We start from the raw sequence: 15,326 nt of genomic DNA on the forward strand, positions 1-15,326 counted from the left end.
AGTGTGCCACCACCACCCATATGAATGATACACCACAAAAATCTTCAGCTTTTAGTTTTATTGTACATAAAAAAGAATAATAAAAAAGGGGTAAATAGTGTCAAATTAATCTAAATTAATTCTAATTTTAAATTTTAGATACACTTTCTAATTTTAATAAACTTTACATAAAATAAACATAAAATTACTTAAAAAGCATTGGACTACAACAACAACAACAACAACAAAACAAACTCAAAAGAGTTTGAAATTCAGTTTATGCTGTGGAATCAAAACTGATATTGAGAATTGTGAAACCATGATATTGTTGCTGTGAAGTAAAATTTAGATTTTGGTCATATCGGCCATTCATATTCTTTGCTAGATGGCAGAAAAGGTTCCCACAGTTTTACATACAGTATGACTTTTTTAATAGTGTTCTCAACAAGTAATAGACTACATTGTAACCAGAAATAAGTATATAAATGCCTGCTATTTTGCATAAGTTTATTTGTAATTGCCAGAAAGAAAGAATGACAGAGAGGGCAGAGATGAGGTTATGAAAAGTCAGAATGTAGTTTCTTCATTCACTGTGACCTGTACTTGCACTGGACGGCCAATTTCACAAGTATTTTGTGTATTTTCAAAATACAAAATTTTTGTATTTGTATTTAAATATATTTTTCCACACAGTATTTTGTATTTGTATTTTAAATACATTTCCATGTATTTATGCCCATCTCTGTGTAAACCCCGCTGCAGAACAAGACGCTATCAGTCCGCTTCATCAACTGTGCTTTAAAAATGTGTTATTTCTTTTTTTCTTATGACAAATCTTATCATGAGGAATATTAGCTAGTTAATCTGCTACTTCTTTAAGCTAAATTTAGTATTCACAAATGTAAATTTGGAGGAAATAAGCCAGTGTTTTTAATTTTAAGATGAGAAATTCAACAATACCTAAACACAATATTGTTTCTTAAAAATAAGAAATCTGCAAAGTGTGTTTCAATTTGTAAACATTTTCACATTTTTATTTAACTTTTAAGTTTGTCATTGTTTCTTTATATAGGCTATTTGTATTTTTTTGTTGATTTTTTGTTTACTCAAAATAAAAATAATAATTGAATGGAATAAATAGCATATATACTGTATATATATATAGTCAGTCTGCTCAACTTTGTGTCTGCATCAGGTCAGTAACTAGTTGGCATGTCTGTTCTTCCTGGAGTAGCGTATCAAATTAATGAAAGTATAAACCCTTTAGTTTAAACATGCTCTTGTGAATAGCTTTTAGTTCTGTTGTGTTTGTTTTATTTTTGTTCTGGGAATAGACATGACTTTATTTTCCTCACTGCAATATTCTAAAACAACATTCGGACGCAATAAATAGCCTACATTAAGGCAATTCTATGATGATGGCATTCAATGCGTTTGTCGTGTGTAATAAAGTCTGTCAATCATCACTAGAGCGCCACCTTCAGGCTGAACAACGCAAGGACATAAGAATTCTGCCAAAAGTGTGTCTGATGTGTTCAGCGTTTAGAATATAAAGCTATCATAAATCGTAAACTAGCGCTAAGACCCAGAATCAGCCCTAACTAAATTTATGGCAGGAGCCACTGCTGATATGAAGCCAGATTGACGGTTAAGCACAACACTTGTTAGCTTGTTGTTTTAAGTAGGGACTATTTTTCATTCTTAATTCGATTCAGTTATATCGGTTCTTTCAGATGGTACACATTTGTATTATTCTAACACACAGACTACCTTTACTCTCAAAATTTGTTTAGGTTCAGTCGAATCATCAAAATGAATCGATTCGGAAGAACGATTCTTTGGCATGAGTCGGACATCGATCGGTTCAGTAGTTCACAAACATGCGCACAAATGGGGTTCGGACACGTAGTGATCCTTAAATAAATCAAAGTTTCTAATAATGTTAGTAAAAGTAAGGTGTACATTTGCGTAAACTGAATTCATTTTTAGCCGTTAAGAGTAAGACTGCTGCGGTATGTTAACCGGCGCGCCCCCGCGGACCGCAGCTGCGTGAACGCGCTCAGAGAGGCGAGGAATGCGAAGGGTGCGTGCGTGTGTGTGTGTGTGTATTATAACTGGCTGTGTAAAAATGAAAATAGCTCTCGTTCAGCAATAGATGTCGCTGTTGACCCATGTTTGATATAGCCAGGATGTTAATAAACCCATCCAAGAAACAAAGTTTGGACCAAGTTTTAGGCCTATTTTGTATATTTTATTTTGTTTCCCTCTCTCTCAATTCAATCCTATTCAGACAGCTTTATTGGCATGACAATATATATATATAACAGAAAATGGTTTAGAACATCTGAACATTTAGTAAGCCTATTGTAGCAAGCAAATAGCAAAATAAATAAAAAAGTTTGTAGGGCTAATGGGGGTTTGGCTTTGGGCTGTGGCTGTGACTATCACTATTGTATTCGTAATTATGTAGGCTAATATCATTTTATTTTATTATCGTCTTAGTTTATCAAGGACGATTTGTTTTATTACTATAATTTTCTTACATTGTTTCATTAAGGGTAGGCTATTTCCATGAAATGTAGTGTTATATTATTAAATTATTAAAAATATTATTTTTTATTATTAGTAGTAGTAGAAAATCCTCTTTATTTATTACCCAGGATTCACCCGGGCCCGGCACAGGATGTTTGTAGTGAACCGGCCGGCGTTTGGTGGGAGGCGCGTGCGTGAGAACATGAACGGCACGCGGAGTTACGAAGAAGCCTACAGACAGACAGACAGACAGACAGACACACACCCACCCCATCACACCCCATCACGAGAGCGAACGGACAGCATCTGCACCGGTGATGTGCGGTTAGAAGACTTGCGTTGCGGTGCGTAAAGCGCGCGCGCGCACGAGAGAGAGAGAGAGAATCATGAGCGTCGCGCTGAAGAGCTGGAGGGTCAATGAAGGACCGAAACACTTGATCATGGTGAGAATATGAGAGATTTATACACTCTGCTGTCACAGGATCCATACAGGCGCGTGCACTGAGGTGTGTGTGTGCTTGCTGAACAGCTGAGAAGTTGTCAGTCGGATTGTTGTACTTTATCTGTGTGTTTGTGTGTGTTTTGCGCAGATGGTTTGGGTTGCAGTGAATGTGTTTCTGTTCTGGAGATCATTCATGCTGTACTTCAGCGGATCGCAGTATTATTATCTACACCAGATGCTGGGGGTAAGAGCTATGATGTTTTCAAGTGTGGGATGTGTGAGTTTTACAGTTGTGTGTGTGCTGCTTGTAATGCATGAGACAGTTTGTATGTAGAGATTGAGCATTTGAGAGGAGTTTACTGGGTTTGAAAGGTTTGTTTTGTTTGTAGCTTTTCCGTTTGACAGGTGTGTGTTTATGTAGTTTGTGTGTACTGTGGAGTTTTGTGTTTTTTTCTTAGACTTTGACGTGTGTGTGTGTGTGTGTGTATGTGTGTGTGTGTGTGTGTGTGTGTGTGTGTGTGTGGAGTTTTAGATGTGTGTAGTAGAGTTTGACAGGTGTGTGTTTGTATTTTTCAGCATGAGATGTGTGTGTTTGTATGTACTAATGGTGTGAGATGGAGTTGATCTTTTGTCACTGTTGTCTTCTACACGCATGTGAATCAGGGTAATTGTTGTCACAGCTTGTTGTTTTTGTCCTGGAAAGATCCTGCACAGACACACACAACATTCTGAACTAAGACGGAGAGACCCTTTTGGCCAGAATTGGACAATTCCAGCAGTTTTACTGTGTGTGTGTGTGTGTGTGAGTGATCCCTCATATGCAGCAGGGCTGTTATGTTTCTGTATAGAGCTGAACAGGCGTGTAATGGCATGCTCACTTCTGTACAGGAAACAATGATCAAACACACACACACACACACACACACACACACACACACACACACACTCACTCTCTCTCTCTCTCTCTCTCTCTCTCACACACATATACTGTATATATATAAATATATATACACACACACACACACTCACTCTCTCTCTCACTCTCTCTCTAACACACACACACTCTCTCTCTCTCACACACACACACACTCACTCTCTCTCTCTCACACACACACACGCACACACTCTCTCTCACACAGACACACACACACTCGCTCTCTCTCACACATACACATACATACTGTCGAGAATTTTTTTTTTTTGGTGAACATTATTAATTTTGAATTAATATTTTTAAAGATAATAATACAAACATTTATAACCATAATATTCAGCTGGGTCTCTGCATCAGTCGAGCGTCGGCCTCTGTTCTGAACCTCAACTGTAGTCTGGTGCTGCTGCCGATGTGCAGATTACTGCTCTCCTTCCTGCGAGGGTCCCAGCGGGTGAGATTTTGCAAATGCATGTTTGAAATCTTTGACGATCCATCCATGTATGTTTCATTCATTTATAATTGGATCCTCTGGTGAAAACGACAGAATTGTTGACATATGTGACCCTGGATCACAAAACCAGTCACAAGTCGCACGGGTATATTTGTGGCAATAGCCAACAATACATTGTATGGGTCAATATTATAATTCTTTCTTTTATGCCAAAATTCATGAGGATATTAAGTAAAGATCATGTTCCATGAAGATATTTTGCACATTTCCTACCGTAAATATATAAAACATTTATTTTTGTGACTGAATGCAGCACAATTGCGAACATAAATGTAGAACTTTAAAGGCGATTCAACAACAAATGTTCTAAAAATAAAATAATTTTTTACGAAAACGTTCCACTCGGATCACTTCTTTCATCACATGGCCACTTTAAAAAGCATCTTTACGCAGTCGAGTTAAGGCTGCTTTGTGCTGGCTTTAAATCCTGAATAAAGATGCAATAAAATCATACAAAACCTGCACTAAAACAGCCACTCCGATGCGGCCTCTCCATCATTGTCTGAATCCAGTTTGAACATAAAAGGCTAAAAGTTTTTGAAATTTCCAGTGCATGTCTGTGTAAAGGTTAAAGGACACAAGAAGCTCCGCCCTCTGTGCTGGGAGCAGCAGCTCATTTGCATTTAAAGGGACAGACACAACATGTGTTTTTGCTCTCCCTCAAAAAGTGACAACTTTAACATGCTGTATAAAAATATCTGTGGGGTATTTTGAGCTAAAACTTCACATACACACTCTGGGGACATCAGAGACTTATTTTACATCTTGTGAAAAGGGCATTATACCACCCCTTTAAATTATTGCTGAAGTGAAAAAAGAAAAAAAAAGTCAACTTAAAAAAATAAATTTTGCTGCTGTGCTAAATGTTAAATGTTGTGTTGACTCTTTCTCTTAGGTGACCAGTAGACGTGTTCGTCGGCTGCTAGATAAGAGTAAGACATTTCATGTGGCATGTGGAGTCACTATATGCGTCTTCTCAGGTGAGATACATTTACGAAGTATTGTTTTTATACATATACTCATCATTTGTAAACGTGCAGTTTTATATTTCTCTATTGTTCTTAACTCGATTATACTGCTCGCAATGCATCATGGGATTGTAGTTCTTTCCCTCACTAAAGCTAAGTTCACAGTCTTGTAACTTTGTTCGACTTTCAAATACTTTTTTGCTTCAAATCAAAGTTTGTAGTGTTATGATTCACCTCGTAGCTTATAATGCTTTAATGAAGACTTAAAAAAAATCCCTATAAGAGAAATGAATGGGAAAAAAATACTTTTTTATCTTTTTAAATACTTTTTACTTTAAAAAAGGAACATTTTTGACAAAATACAGTGGACCTTTTTGTCTGTGAAATTTCACTAAGTCTTTATGCTCCAAAATATGCTTTACTTGCTTTAATTGAGAACTGCGAAAGCCAAACAGAACAGTTATGCTGCAAAATATCAATTTTACTTGCTATAAAGTGTGTGAAGAACAAGATTTGACACAATGACCCTTCAAACTTTGTCAAATCCTGTGACTTCTTCCTCAGACGTGTCATTGTAGCTGCCTGGAAACTTTATTTTTTATTTGTTCGTCAGGCCAAACAATCAGATGCAGCTTGTTAATTTGCTAAAGATTGTATCATTTTTAGTACATACTACATTATGAACCAGAGAGTCCATGAACAGACCAAAACTGACTCCAGAACAATGCAGACAGACAGCAGATTCACGGGGGAGGGAAAACACATTTTATAGGCTGAGTCACTAGTCTGTAAACGTCTTTTTGTGCGTGTGTGTGTGTGTGTGTTGCTGTCTGACAGTCTGAGAGTTTGACTTGGTTAAATGACTGTCGTCTAATGTTACAGTGGCAGACTAGAAGGTTTTAGCGGCTGACAGGTGTGTGTGTGTGTGTGTGTGTGTGTGTGTGTGTGTGTGCGCGCGCAAGGCAAGTTTATTTATATAGCACATTTTATACACTATGGCAATTCAAAGTGCTTTACACAGAAAGGAATAAAAATAATCACAAAATAAAAGCAAGGAAAATTAAAACAGTTATAAAATGAATTAAAAGAGTAAAAAGATGATACATAGATAAACTTCTCATCGGGCAAAACATATTTTACATAACTCCCAGTTTTACTCTGAGATTTTCCCGTGGTGATTATCACACTGTGTCTTTGGTGTTCTTTCGGCGCACCTAAGAAATCTATTGGACGCCTCCGATGGACCTGATTTTTCCCTATTAATGTGTGTGTGTGTGTGTGTGTGTCTGTCTGTGTGTGTGTGTGTGTGTGTGTGAGAGAGAGAGAACACAGGAATATCCCGAGGGATTCCCAGCTGGTTTTGTCTTGTGTCTGAAACCCCCCTCCCATTTCCTGTCTCATTGCATTGTGGTCTTGTTCTAATTACAGAGGCATTCAGTTAACATGACAACTACAACACACACGCACACACACACACACACACACACACACACACACACACACACACACACACACACACACACACAAAGAGAGCCGCTGAATAGACAAATTGTCCTCCACACATGCTTGACGTATGCTGTCATTGCTAGTGTGTGGGTGTGTGAGTCTCTGATGTGGTGTGTGTGTGTGTGTGTTCATGTTTATGTCTGCAGTGGTCCATGTGTGCGCTCACCTCGTGAACATGGTCAGTTTCTCTGTGAGATATTCAGAGGATTTCCCCGCGCTCAATGTCGCTCAGTATCGAGGACAGGTAACCGTTACAGAATATAGCAAGATTCTTAAACGCATTTTACACATACGGAAATTAATAATGCTTCAGAAAAATGTCCACTGATAAATAATGTTTTTGAGAGAAATCTCTTCTGCTCACCAAGGCTGGTTTTATGTGATCAAAAATACAGTAAAAATAGTGAAATTTTGAAATATTATTATGATTTCAAATAAGTGTTTTCTGTTTGAATATATTGTAAAGTGTAATTTATTCCTGTGATCAAAGCTGAATTTCCAGCATCATTACTCCAGTCTTCAGTGTCACATGATCCTTCAGAAATCAGTCTAATATGATGATTTACTGCTCAAGAAACATTTCTGATTATTATCAGTGTTGAAAACAGCTGTGCTGCTTTATATTTCTGTGGAAACCGTGATACACTCCTATTCAAAAGTCTGAGGTCAGTAAGATTTTAAAAAAAAAATGGGGAAAAAAGGAAAGAAATTAAGTTTTATTCAGCAAGAATGCATTCAATTGATTTAAAGTGACAGTAAAGACATTTATAATGTTACAAAAGATTCATTTTCAAATAAATGCTGTTCTTTGGAACGTTTTCTTCATCAAAGAATCCAGAATATTTTTTTTTTATCACCGTTTCCACAAAAATATGAAGCAGCAAAACTGTTTTCTTTTTTAGTAGCCTAAAAAAATGTTCAGACCACATGATCAGGCGAACTCAATTTATCTCAGTAATCACATTATCAGACACTTTCACTCAATAAATAAATCAGGGTTGACTGAATAAAGCATTTTAATTGTTTTATTTGTGTGTGATCCTACATTTCTCAGTATAACTCCAAGACGAGTGGCACACGTAAAAACACCTTTAAATCTGATGTTCATAGCTCATAGTTTGATGTAGTTTTGCTGTTTGATTTGCTGTTCTGTGTGTTTTTATCTCTTCAGGATCCCAGAGTTCTCATCATAAGCACAGGTGCCTCACATTTCTCCCCGCTTTACTTCCACATTAATATAGTGAAACCGAAATTATGACGGATGTGGATATGTTTAATGTAGGATGTGGACTCATTCTTTTAACTTTGTAAACCAAAAAAAATAAAAAAATAAAGATGTTTAAATTTCTCTCTGACTGAATTAAATGAATATTTCAGGTTATTTCAGACAACTTATTGTCTAAACTTACTAATTACTTAATTCATTTCAGTTTCAGTTTTACTGTGTATTTAAAAGTGAATCATTTTAGTGCTTCAACATACACATTTTAGTTAGTTTCCCAGACAAGATTTCTAATTTTCTTTCATATAAAAAAAGAAAAGTTTTTTTTTTTAGTTCTATTTAACATTTGATTTAGAGCTGCACGATTCTGGATAAAGAATTTTGTTTAAAATATCACGATTCTCCCACAATTCTGAACCAACAAAATCACACACGAGGTTCTCACAAAATGGTAATTGCTGCAGTCTATTGAATATCCAGTGAATGATTCAATGACTCGCTTATAAATACTTCTCTTGTTTTTTTACTGGATGAATCTGCGTTTTTGAACGAATTTCTTGAGTGAATGATTCAATTACAAATACATTTTTAACAGTCACTTGTCGCCACCTACTGGTGAAACGATGTAAACGATCTCATCTTTATTTGAAGCGTCAAGTTACTTTCAATAGGTGATTAACTCTGTTTGATCGCTACCGTAGACATCAATGTTTGTGTACAAACTATAAACTTTTATCACAGTACTACTGTAATAATCTGAATGATTGTAAGACAGAAATAATGATACGGTGTGGTTGAAAAGACTGTTTGTGAAGCTGTTTCATATCTACACATGACAACTGCTCTCTCTGGATCAGAACGCAGATCTCAATGTCCGCTGTGATTTTGTCAAAGGTTTAATAGACACGGCCGAATCGTAGTCGTTTAGGAATAAAATCACATGGGTGTTTGAATCGAGATCTTTTAACTTCAGTTTGATTTATGTTTTATTAATATAATAACTCTCCTCTTAGTTCCTGGAGTTACTGGCGTCCTGTTGGTGCTGGTGTTGTTTCTGATGTTCACAGCGTCGTCTTACTCTATTAGGTGAGAACCTCTAAACCTTTAAGAGTTATTTGACCTAACTCTGACCCTAGTCTCCTCTCCCTAGACAGACTTTACACACACACACACACACACACACACACACACACTCAACTATAATTACAGAGACCATTACCTGCAGGGGTCCGTCCCCTCTGATTGATCTGACTTATCCTCTCCATTGTCCTGCTATAATTGAGTTGCTTTAGTTCACTTCAGGAGCGTCTCGTTCAGACCTGGACTCTGTACTAGATGCTCTTTTATCTCGCTCTCCTTTTTATGTGAGTGCAATTGTTTGTTTTTCTCAGAGTCTCAAACTACGAGATATTCTGGTACACTCACAACCTCTTCATCGTGTTTTACATCATTCTGATGGTCCACGTAGTGGGGTGAGTTAATAAATGCATTTCCTTCACACACATACAAACAGGATAGAGAAAATATCTATGCAAGATTAGAATGTAAGCATCAACACAAACAAATTATTAAAGTGGACCTATTATGTCCTTTTTCAAAGTCTTGGTTTTGTTTTGGCCTCTTCAAGAACAGGTTTTCATGCTTGAATGCTCATTATTTCCTCATATTCTCCATAGTTGCAGCTCCTCTCTTCCCAGTCTGTCAGTAACGCTCTGTTTAGTTCCTGTCTCTATGAAGCCCCTCCTTCTGAAAAGCACACTGTGCTCTGATTGGTCGGCTGGATCAGTGTGTTGTGATTGGTCAAGCGCTTCGAGTGTGTTTGGGAAATGTCCCGCCACTTAACATAACCACCAGTTTCAACACATTACAAACGAACTCAATCAGGCTCCACCCCTTTATTCTGCATATTAATTATTTAAATGAGGAATATTGTGACGTGTTCGATCCCAGAAGAAACTCAAGACTACAATTGAGTTTCAGGGAGTTCAGAAACAGTGACACTGATATAGAGAATAACTCCTGCTGGAGGGACTTTTCCATGCTCAAACTGCAACATTACACACTAAAGAAAGATGAACATGGATAATAGGACCTAAAACTAAAACATAATAAGACCCCTTTAAATATGCACTAAAAATATAATGCAAGAGCTGCACGGATGGTGTGCTATTTCTAGTTGTATACTTGATGCATACTTTTTGTGCTATTACAATCCTTTGCATTATAGAAGATAAGTTTGAGAGAATTTTTATTTATTTTTTTACAAATTTGCAAATGTCAAATCTAAAATATTAAGCAAAAGTACATTTTAAAGTAATGCATTTTTTAACTAAAGTACTTTCAGTGAATGGAAGTATGCAAATTGGGATGTTTTTTCCTGTACGCTTTGTGTGATATGATTGGAGCCTCTCTATCCAATAGGGGAGCTTTAAAGTATCAGTCAAACGTGGAGGCCCACCCTCCTGGCTGCATGCACAGCAATCTCAGTTCAGGCTCACGGACCAATCACAGAGCAGCGGGAGAGAAGGGGGAGGAGCTTTCGGGCGGACCACAGATGGTTTGTCAAGAAGAGGCCCGTTTCCAACCACATTTCCCTCAGGTCCGTCTGTCGGATTAAGAGTAAATAATTGCATCTGGGCATGTTGTTTGTGTTATAACTTTGTGTACATCAGTATGTGAATGATTATAAGTCGTTGAGTGTGTGTGTGTGTGTGTGTGTGTTTTAGACGTGGTTGTGGGTCTCGGCTCCTCTCTGCCTGTACTGTGCCGAGCGGTTCTATCGTTTCATAAGAAGCAGCGCTGCTCCTGTTACCATAGTTTCTGTCGTTAGCCATCCCTGTGATGTCATAGAGTTGCGCATGCTGAAGAGAGGCTTTAAGCCCCGCCCTGGACAGGTAAGCCCCGCCTCCACACGCTTACATTAGAATTTGACAAAGAATTTAGAACTTTTAAAGAGGAAATTGCTCTTCTTTAAAAACAAAAAAAATACCGTTCAAAAGTTTGGGGTCAGTAATTTTTTTTAAAGAAATTAAATAATTTAATCAGCTAGGACAGCTTTAAATGAATCAAAAGAGGCAATAAAGACCTTTATAATGTTACAAATAAATGCTGTTCTTTTGAACATTCTATGCATCAAAGAATCCAGAAAAAATATATCACAGTTTCTACAAAAATATGAATCGGCACAACTGTTTTCTATGGAAGCTTGTTTCTGCCACAGAATAAAACATTTATAAAGATAATTGCGACTTTTTATCTCACGATTCTGACTTTTTTTTTCTCACAATTGCGAGTTTACATCTCGCAATTCTGAAGTCAGAATTGTGTGATGTAAAGTTGCATTTGCATGTTATAAAGTCAGAATTATGAGATATAAACATGCAATTCTGAGTTTATTTCTCCCAATTCTGACTTTATAACACAATCACGCAATTCTGACTTTATATCACGCAATTGTGAATTTATATCACGCAATTCTGACTTTATAACACACAATCACGCAATTCTGACTTTATAACGCGCAATTCTGACTTTATAACACACAATCACGCAATTCTGACTTTATATCACGCAATTGTGAGTTTATATCACGCAATTCTGACTTTATAACACACAATCACGCAATTCTGACTTTATAACGCGCAATCGCGAGTTTATATCACGCAATTCTGACTTTATAACACACAATCACGCAATTCTGACTTTATAACACACAATCACACAATTCTGACTTTATAACACACAATCACGCAATTCTGACTTTATAACACGCAATTGCGAGTTTATATCACGCAATTCTGACTTTATATCACGCAATTGTGAGTTTATATCACGCAATTCTGACTTTATAACACACAATCACGCAATTCTGACTTTATAACACGCAATTGCGAGTTTATATCACGCAATTCTGACTTTATAACACACAATCACGCAATTCTGACTTTATAACACACAATCACGCAATTCTGACTTTATATCACGCAATTGTGAGTTTATATCACGCAATTCTGACTTTATAACACACAATCACGCAATTCTGACTTTATAACGCGCAATCGCGAGTTTATATCACGCAATTCTGACTTTATAACACACAATCACGCAATTCTGACTTTATAACACACAATCACACAATTCTGACTTTATAACACACAATCACGCAATTCTGACTTTATAACATGCAATTGCGAGTTTATATCACGCAATTCTGACTTTATATCACGCAATTGTGAGTTTATATCACGCAATTCTGACTTTATAACACACAATCACGCAATTCTGACTTTATAACACGCAATTGCGAGTTTATATCACGCAATTCTGACTTTATAACACACAATCACGCAATTCTGACTTTATAACGCGCAATCGCGAGTTTATATCACGCAATTCTGACTTTATATCACGCAATTGTGAGTTTATATCACGCAATTCTGACTTTATAACACACAATCACGCAATTCTGACTTTATAACACGCAATTGTGAGTTTATATCACGCAATTCTGACTTTATAACACACAATCACGCAATTCTGACTTTATAACACAATCACGCAATTCTGACTTTATAACACACAATCACGCAATTCTGACTTTATAACACGCAATTGCGAGTTTATATCACGCAATTCTGACTTTATAACACACAATCACGCAATTCTGACTTTATAACACACAATCACGCAATTCTGACTTTATAACGCGCAATCGCGAGTTTATATCACGCAATTCTGACTTTATAACGCGCAATCGCGAGTTTATATCACGCAATTCTGACTTTATAACACGCAATTGCGAGTTTATATCACGCAATTCTGACTTTATAACACACAATCACGCAATTCTGACTTTATAACACGCAATTGCGAGTTTATATCACGCAATTCTGACTTTATAACGCACAATCACGCAATTCTGACTTTATAACACAATCGCGCAATTCTGACTTTATAACGCGCAATCACGAGTTTATATCACGCAATTCTGACTTTATAACACGCAATTGCGAGTTTATATCACGCAATTCTGACTTTATAACACACAATCACGCAATTCTGACTTTATAACACGCAATTGCGAGTTTATATCACGCAATTCTGACTTTATAACACACAATCACGCAATTCTGACTTTATAACGCGCAATCGCGAGTTTATATCACGCAATTCTGACTTTATAACGCGCAATCGCGAGTTTATATCACGCAATTCTGACTTTATAACACACAATCACGCAATTCTGACTTTATAACACGCAATTGCGAGTTTATATCACGCAATTCTGACTTTATAACACACAATCACGCAATTCTGACTTTATAACACGCAATTGCGAGTTTATATCACGCAATTCTGACTTTATAACACACAATCACGCAATTCTGACTTTATAACACGCAATTGCGAGTTTATATCACACAATTCTGACTTTATAACACACAATCACGCAATTCTGACTTTATAACATGCAATTGCGAGTTTATATCACGCAATTCTGACTTTATAACGCGCAATCGCGAGTTTATATCACGCAATTCTGACTTTATAACACACAATCACGCAATTCTGACTTTATAACACGCAATTGCGAGTTTATATCACGCAATTCTGACTTTATAACACACAATCACGCAATTCTGACTTTATATCACACAATCACGCAATTCTGACTTTATAACACACAATCACGCAATTCTGACTTTATATCACACAATCACGCAATTCTGACTTTATAACACGCAATTGCGAGTTTATATCACGCAATTCTGACTTTATAACACACAATCACGCAATTCTGACTTTATAACACGCAATTGCGAGTTTATATCACGCAATTCTGACTTTATAACACACAATCACGCAATTCTGACTTTATAACGCGCAATCGCGAGTTTATATCACGCAATTCTGACTTTATAACGCGCAATCGCGAGTTTATATCACGCAATTCTGACTTTATAACACACAATCACGCAATTCTGACTTTATAACACGCAATTGCGAGTTTATATCACGCAATTCTGACTTTATAACACACAATCACGCAATTCTGACTTTATAACACGCAATTGCGAGTTTATATCACGCAATTCTGACTTTATAACACACAATCACGCAATTCTGACTTTATAACACGCAATTGCGAGTTTATATCACACAATTCTGACTTTATAACACACAATCACGCAATTCTGACTTTATAACATGCAATTGCGAGTTTATATCACGCAATTCTGACTTTATAACGCGCAATCGCGAGTTTATATCACGCAATTCTGACTTTATAACACACAATCACGCAATTCTGACTTTATAACACGCAATTGCGAGTTTATATCACGCAATTCTGACTTTATAACACACAATCACGCAATTCTGACTTTATATCACACAATCACGCAATTCTGACTTTATAACACACAATCACGCAATTCTGACTTTATATCACACAATCACGCAATTCTGACTTTATAACACGCAATTGCGAGTTTATATCACGCAATTCTGACTTTATAACACACAATCACGCAATTCTGACTTTATATCACACAATCACGCAATTCTGACTTTATAACACGCAATTGCGAGGTTATATCACGCAATTCTGACCTTATAACACACAATCACGCAATTCTGACTTTATAACACGCAATTGCGAGTTTATATCACGCAATTCTGACCTTATAACACACAATCATGCAATTTTGACTTTATATCACACAATCACGCAATTCTGACTTTATAACACGCAATCGCGAGTTTATCACGCAATTCTGACCTTATAACACACAATCACGCAATTCTGACTTTATAACACGCAATTGCGAGTTTATATCACGCAATTCTGACTTTATAACACACAATCACGCAATTCTGACTTTATAACACACAATCACGAGTTTATATCACGCAGTTCTGACTTTATAACACACAATCACGAGTTTATATCACGCAGTTCTGACTTTATAACACACAATCACGCAATTCTGACTTTATAACACGCAATTGCGAGTTTATATCACGCAATTATCTTTTAAAATGTTTTATTCTGTGGCTGAAACAAGCTTCCATAGTTTTCATCACTGATAATAATCAGAAATGTTTCTTGAGCATCAAGTCATCATATTAGACTGATTTCTGAAGGATCATGTGAAACTGAAGACTGGAGTAATGATGCTGGAAATTCAACTGTGATCATTCACAGGAATAAATTACATTTTAGATTACAT

The 15,326-nt window shown here is 36.6% G+C and overlaps 1 protein-coding gene across 4 annotated transcripts in view; it reads left to right on the forward strand.

Annotated features, from left to right (window-relative positions):
• The first annotated feature begins 2,654 nt into the window (after window positions 1-2,654).
• The window catches only part of nox4 (NADPH oxidase 4), a 21,766-nt gene continuing 9,094 nt past the window's right edge, over window positions 2,655-15,326 (forward strand). Inside the window, exons 1-10 of one of the 4 annotated variants that reach the window (XM_084418619.1) lie at window positions 2,655-2,954; window positions 3,102-3,197; window positions 4,228-4,338; window positions 5,294-5,378; window positions 7,019-7,116; window positions 8,044-8,071; window positions 9,108-9,180; window positions 9,486-9,566; window positions 10,516-10,693; window positions 10,821-10,988. In XM_084418619.1, the coding sequence (XP_084274745.1) occupies window positions 2,898-2,954; window positions 3,102-3,197; window positions 4,228-4,338; window positions 5,294-5,378; window positions 7,019-7,116; window positions 8,044-8,071; window positions 9,108-9,180; window positions 9,486-9,566; window positions 10,516-10,693; window positions 10,821-10,988 (975 nt within the window). In that variant the 5' untranslated portion in view covers window positions 2,655-2,897. The remainder of the gene's footprint in view (window positions 2,955-3,101; window positions 3,198-4,227; window positions 4,339-5,293; window positions 5,379-7,018; window positions 7,117-8,043; window positions 8,072-9,107; window positions 9,181-9,485; window positions 9,567-10,515; window positions 10,694-10,820; window positions 10,989-15,326) is intronic. The other 3 variants (XM_084418620.1, XM_084418621.1, XM_084418622.1) reach the window with 3 other exon arrangements.

The sequence above is a fragment of the Rutilus rutilus genome, assembly GCF_951802725.1.
Source record: "Rutilus rutilus genome assembly, chromosome: 9".
NCBI lineage: Eukaryota > Metazoa > Chordata > Actinopteri > Cypriniformes > Leuciscidae > Rutilus > Rutilus rutilus.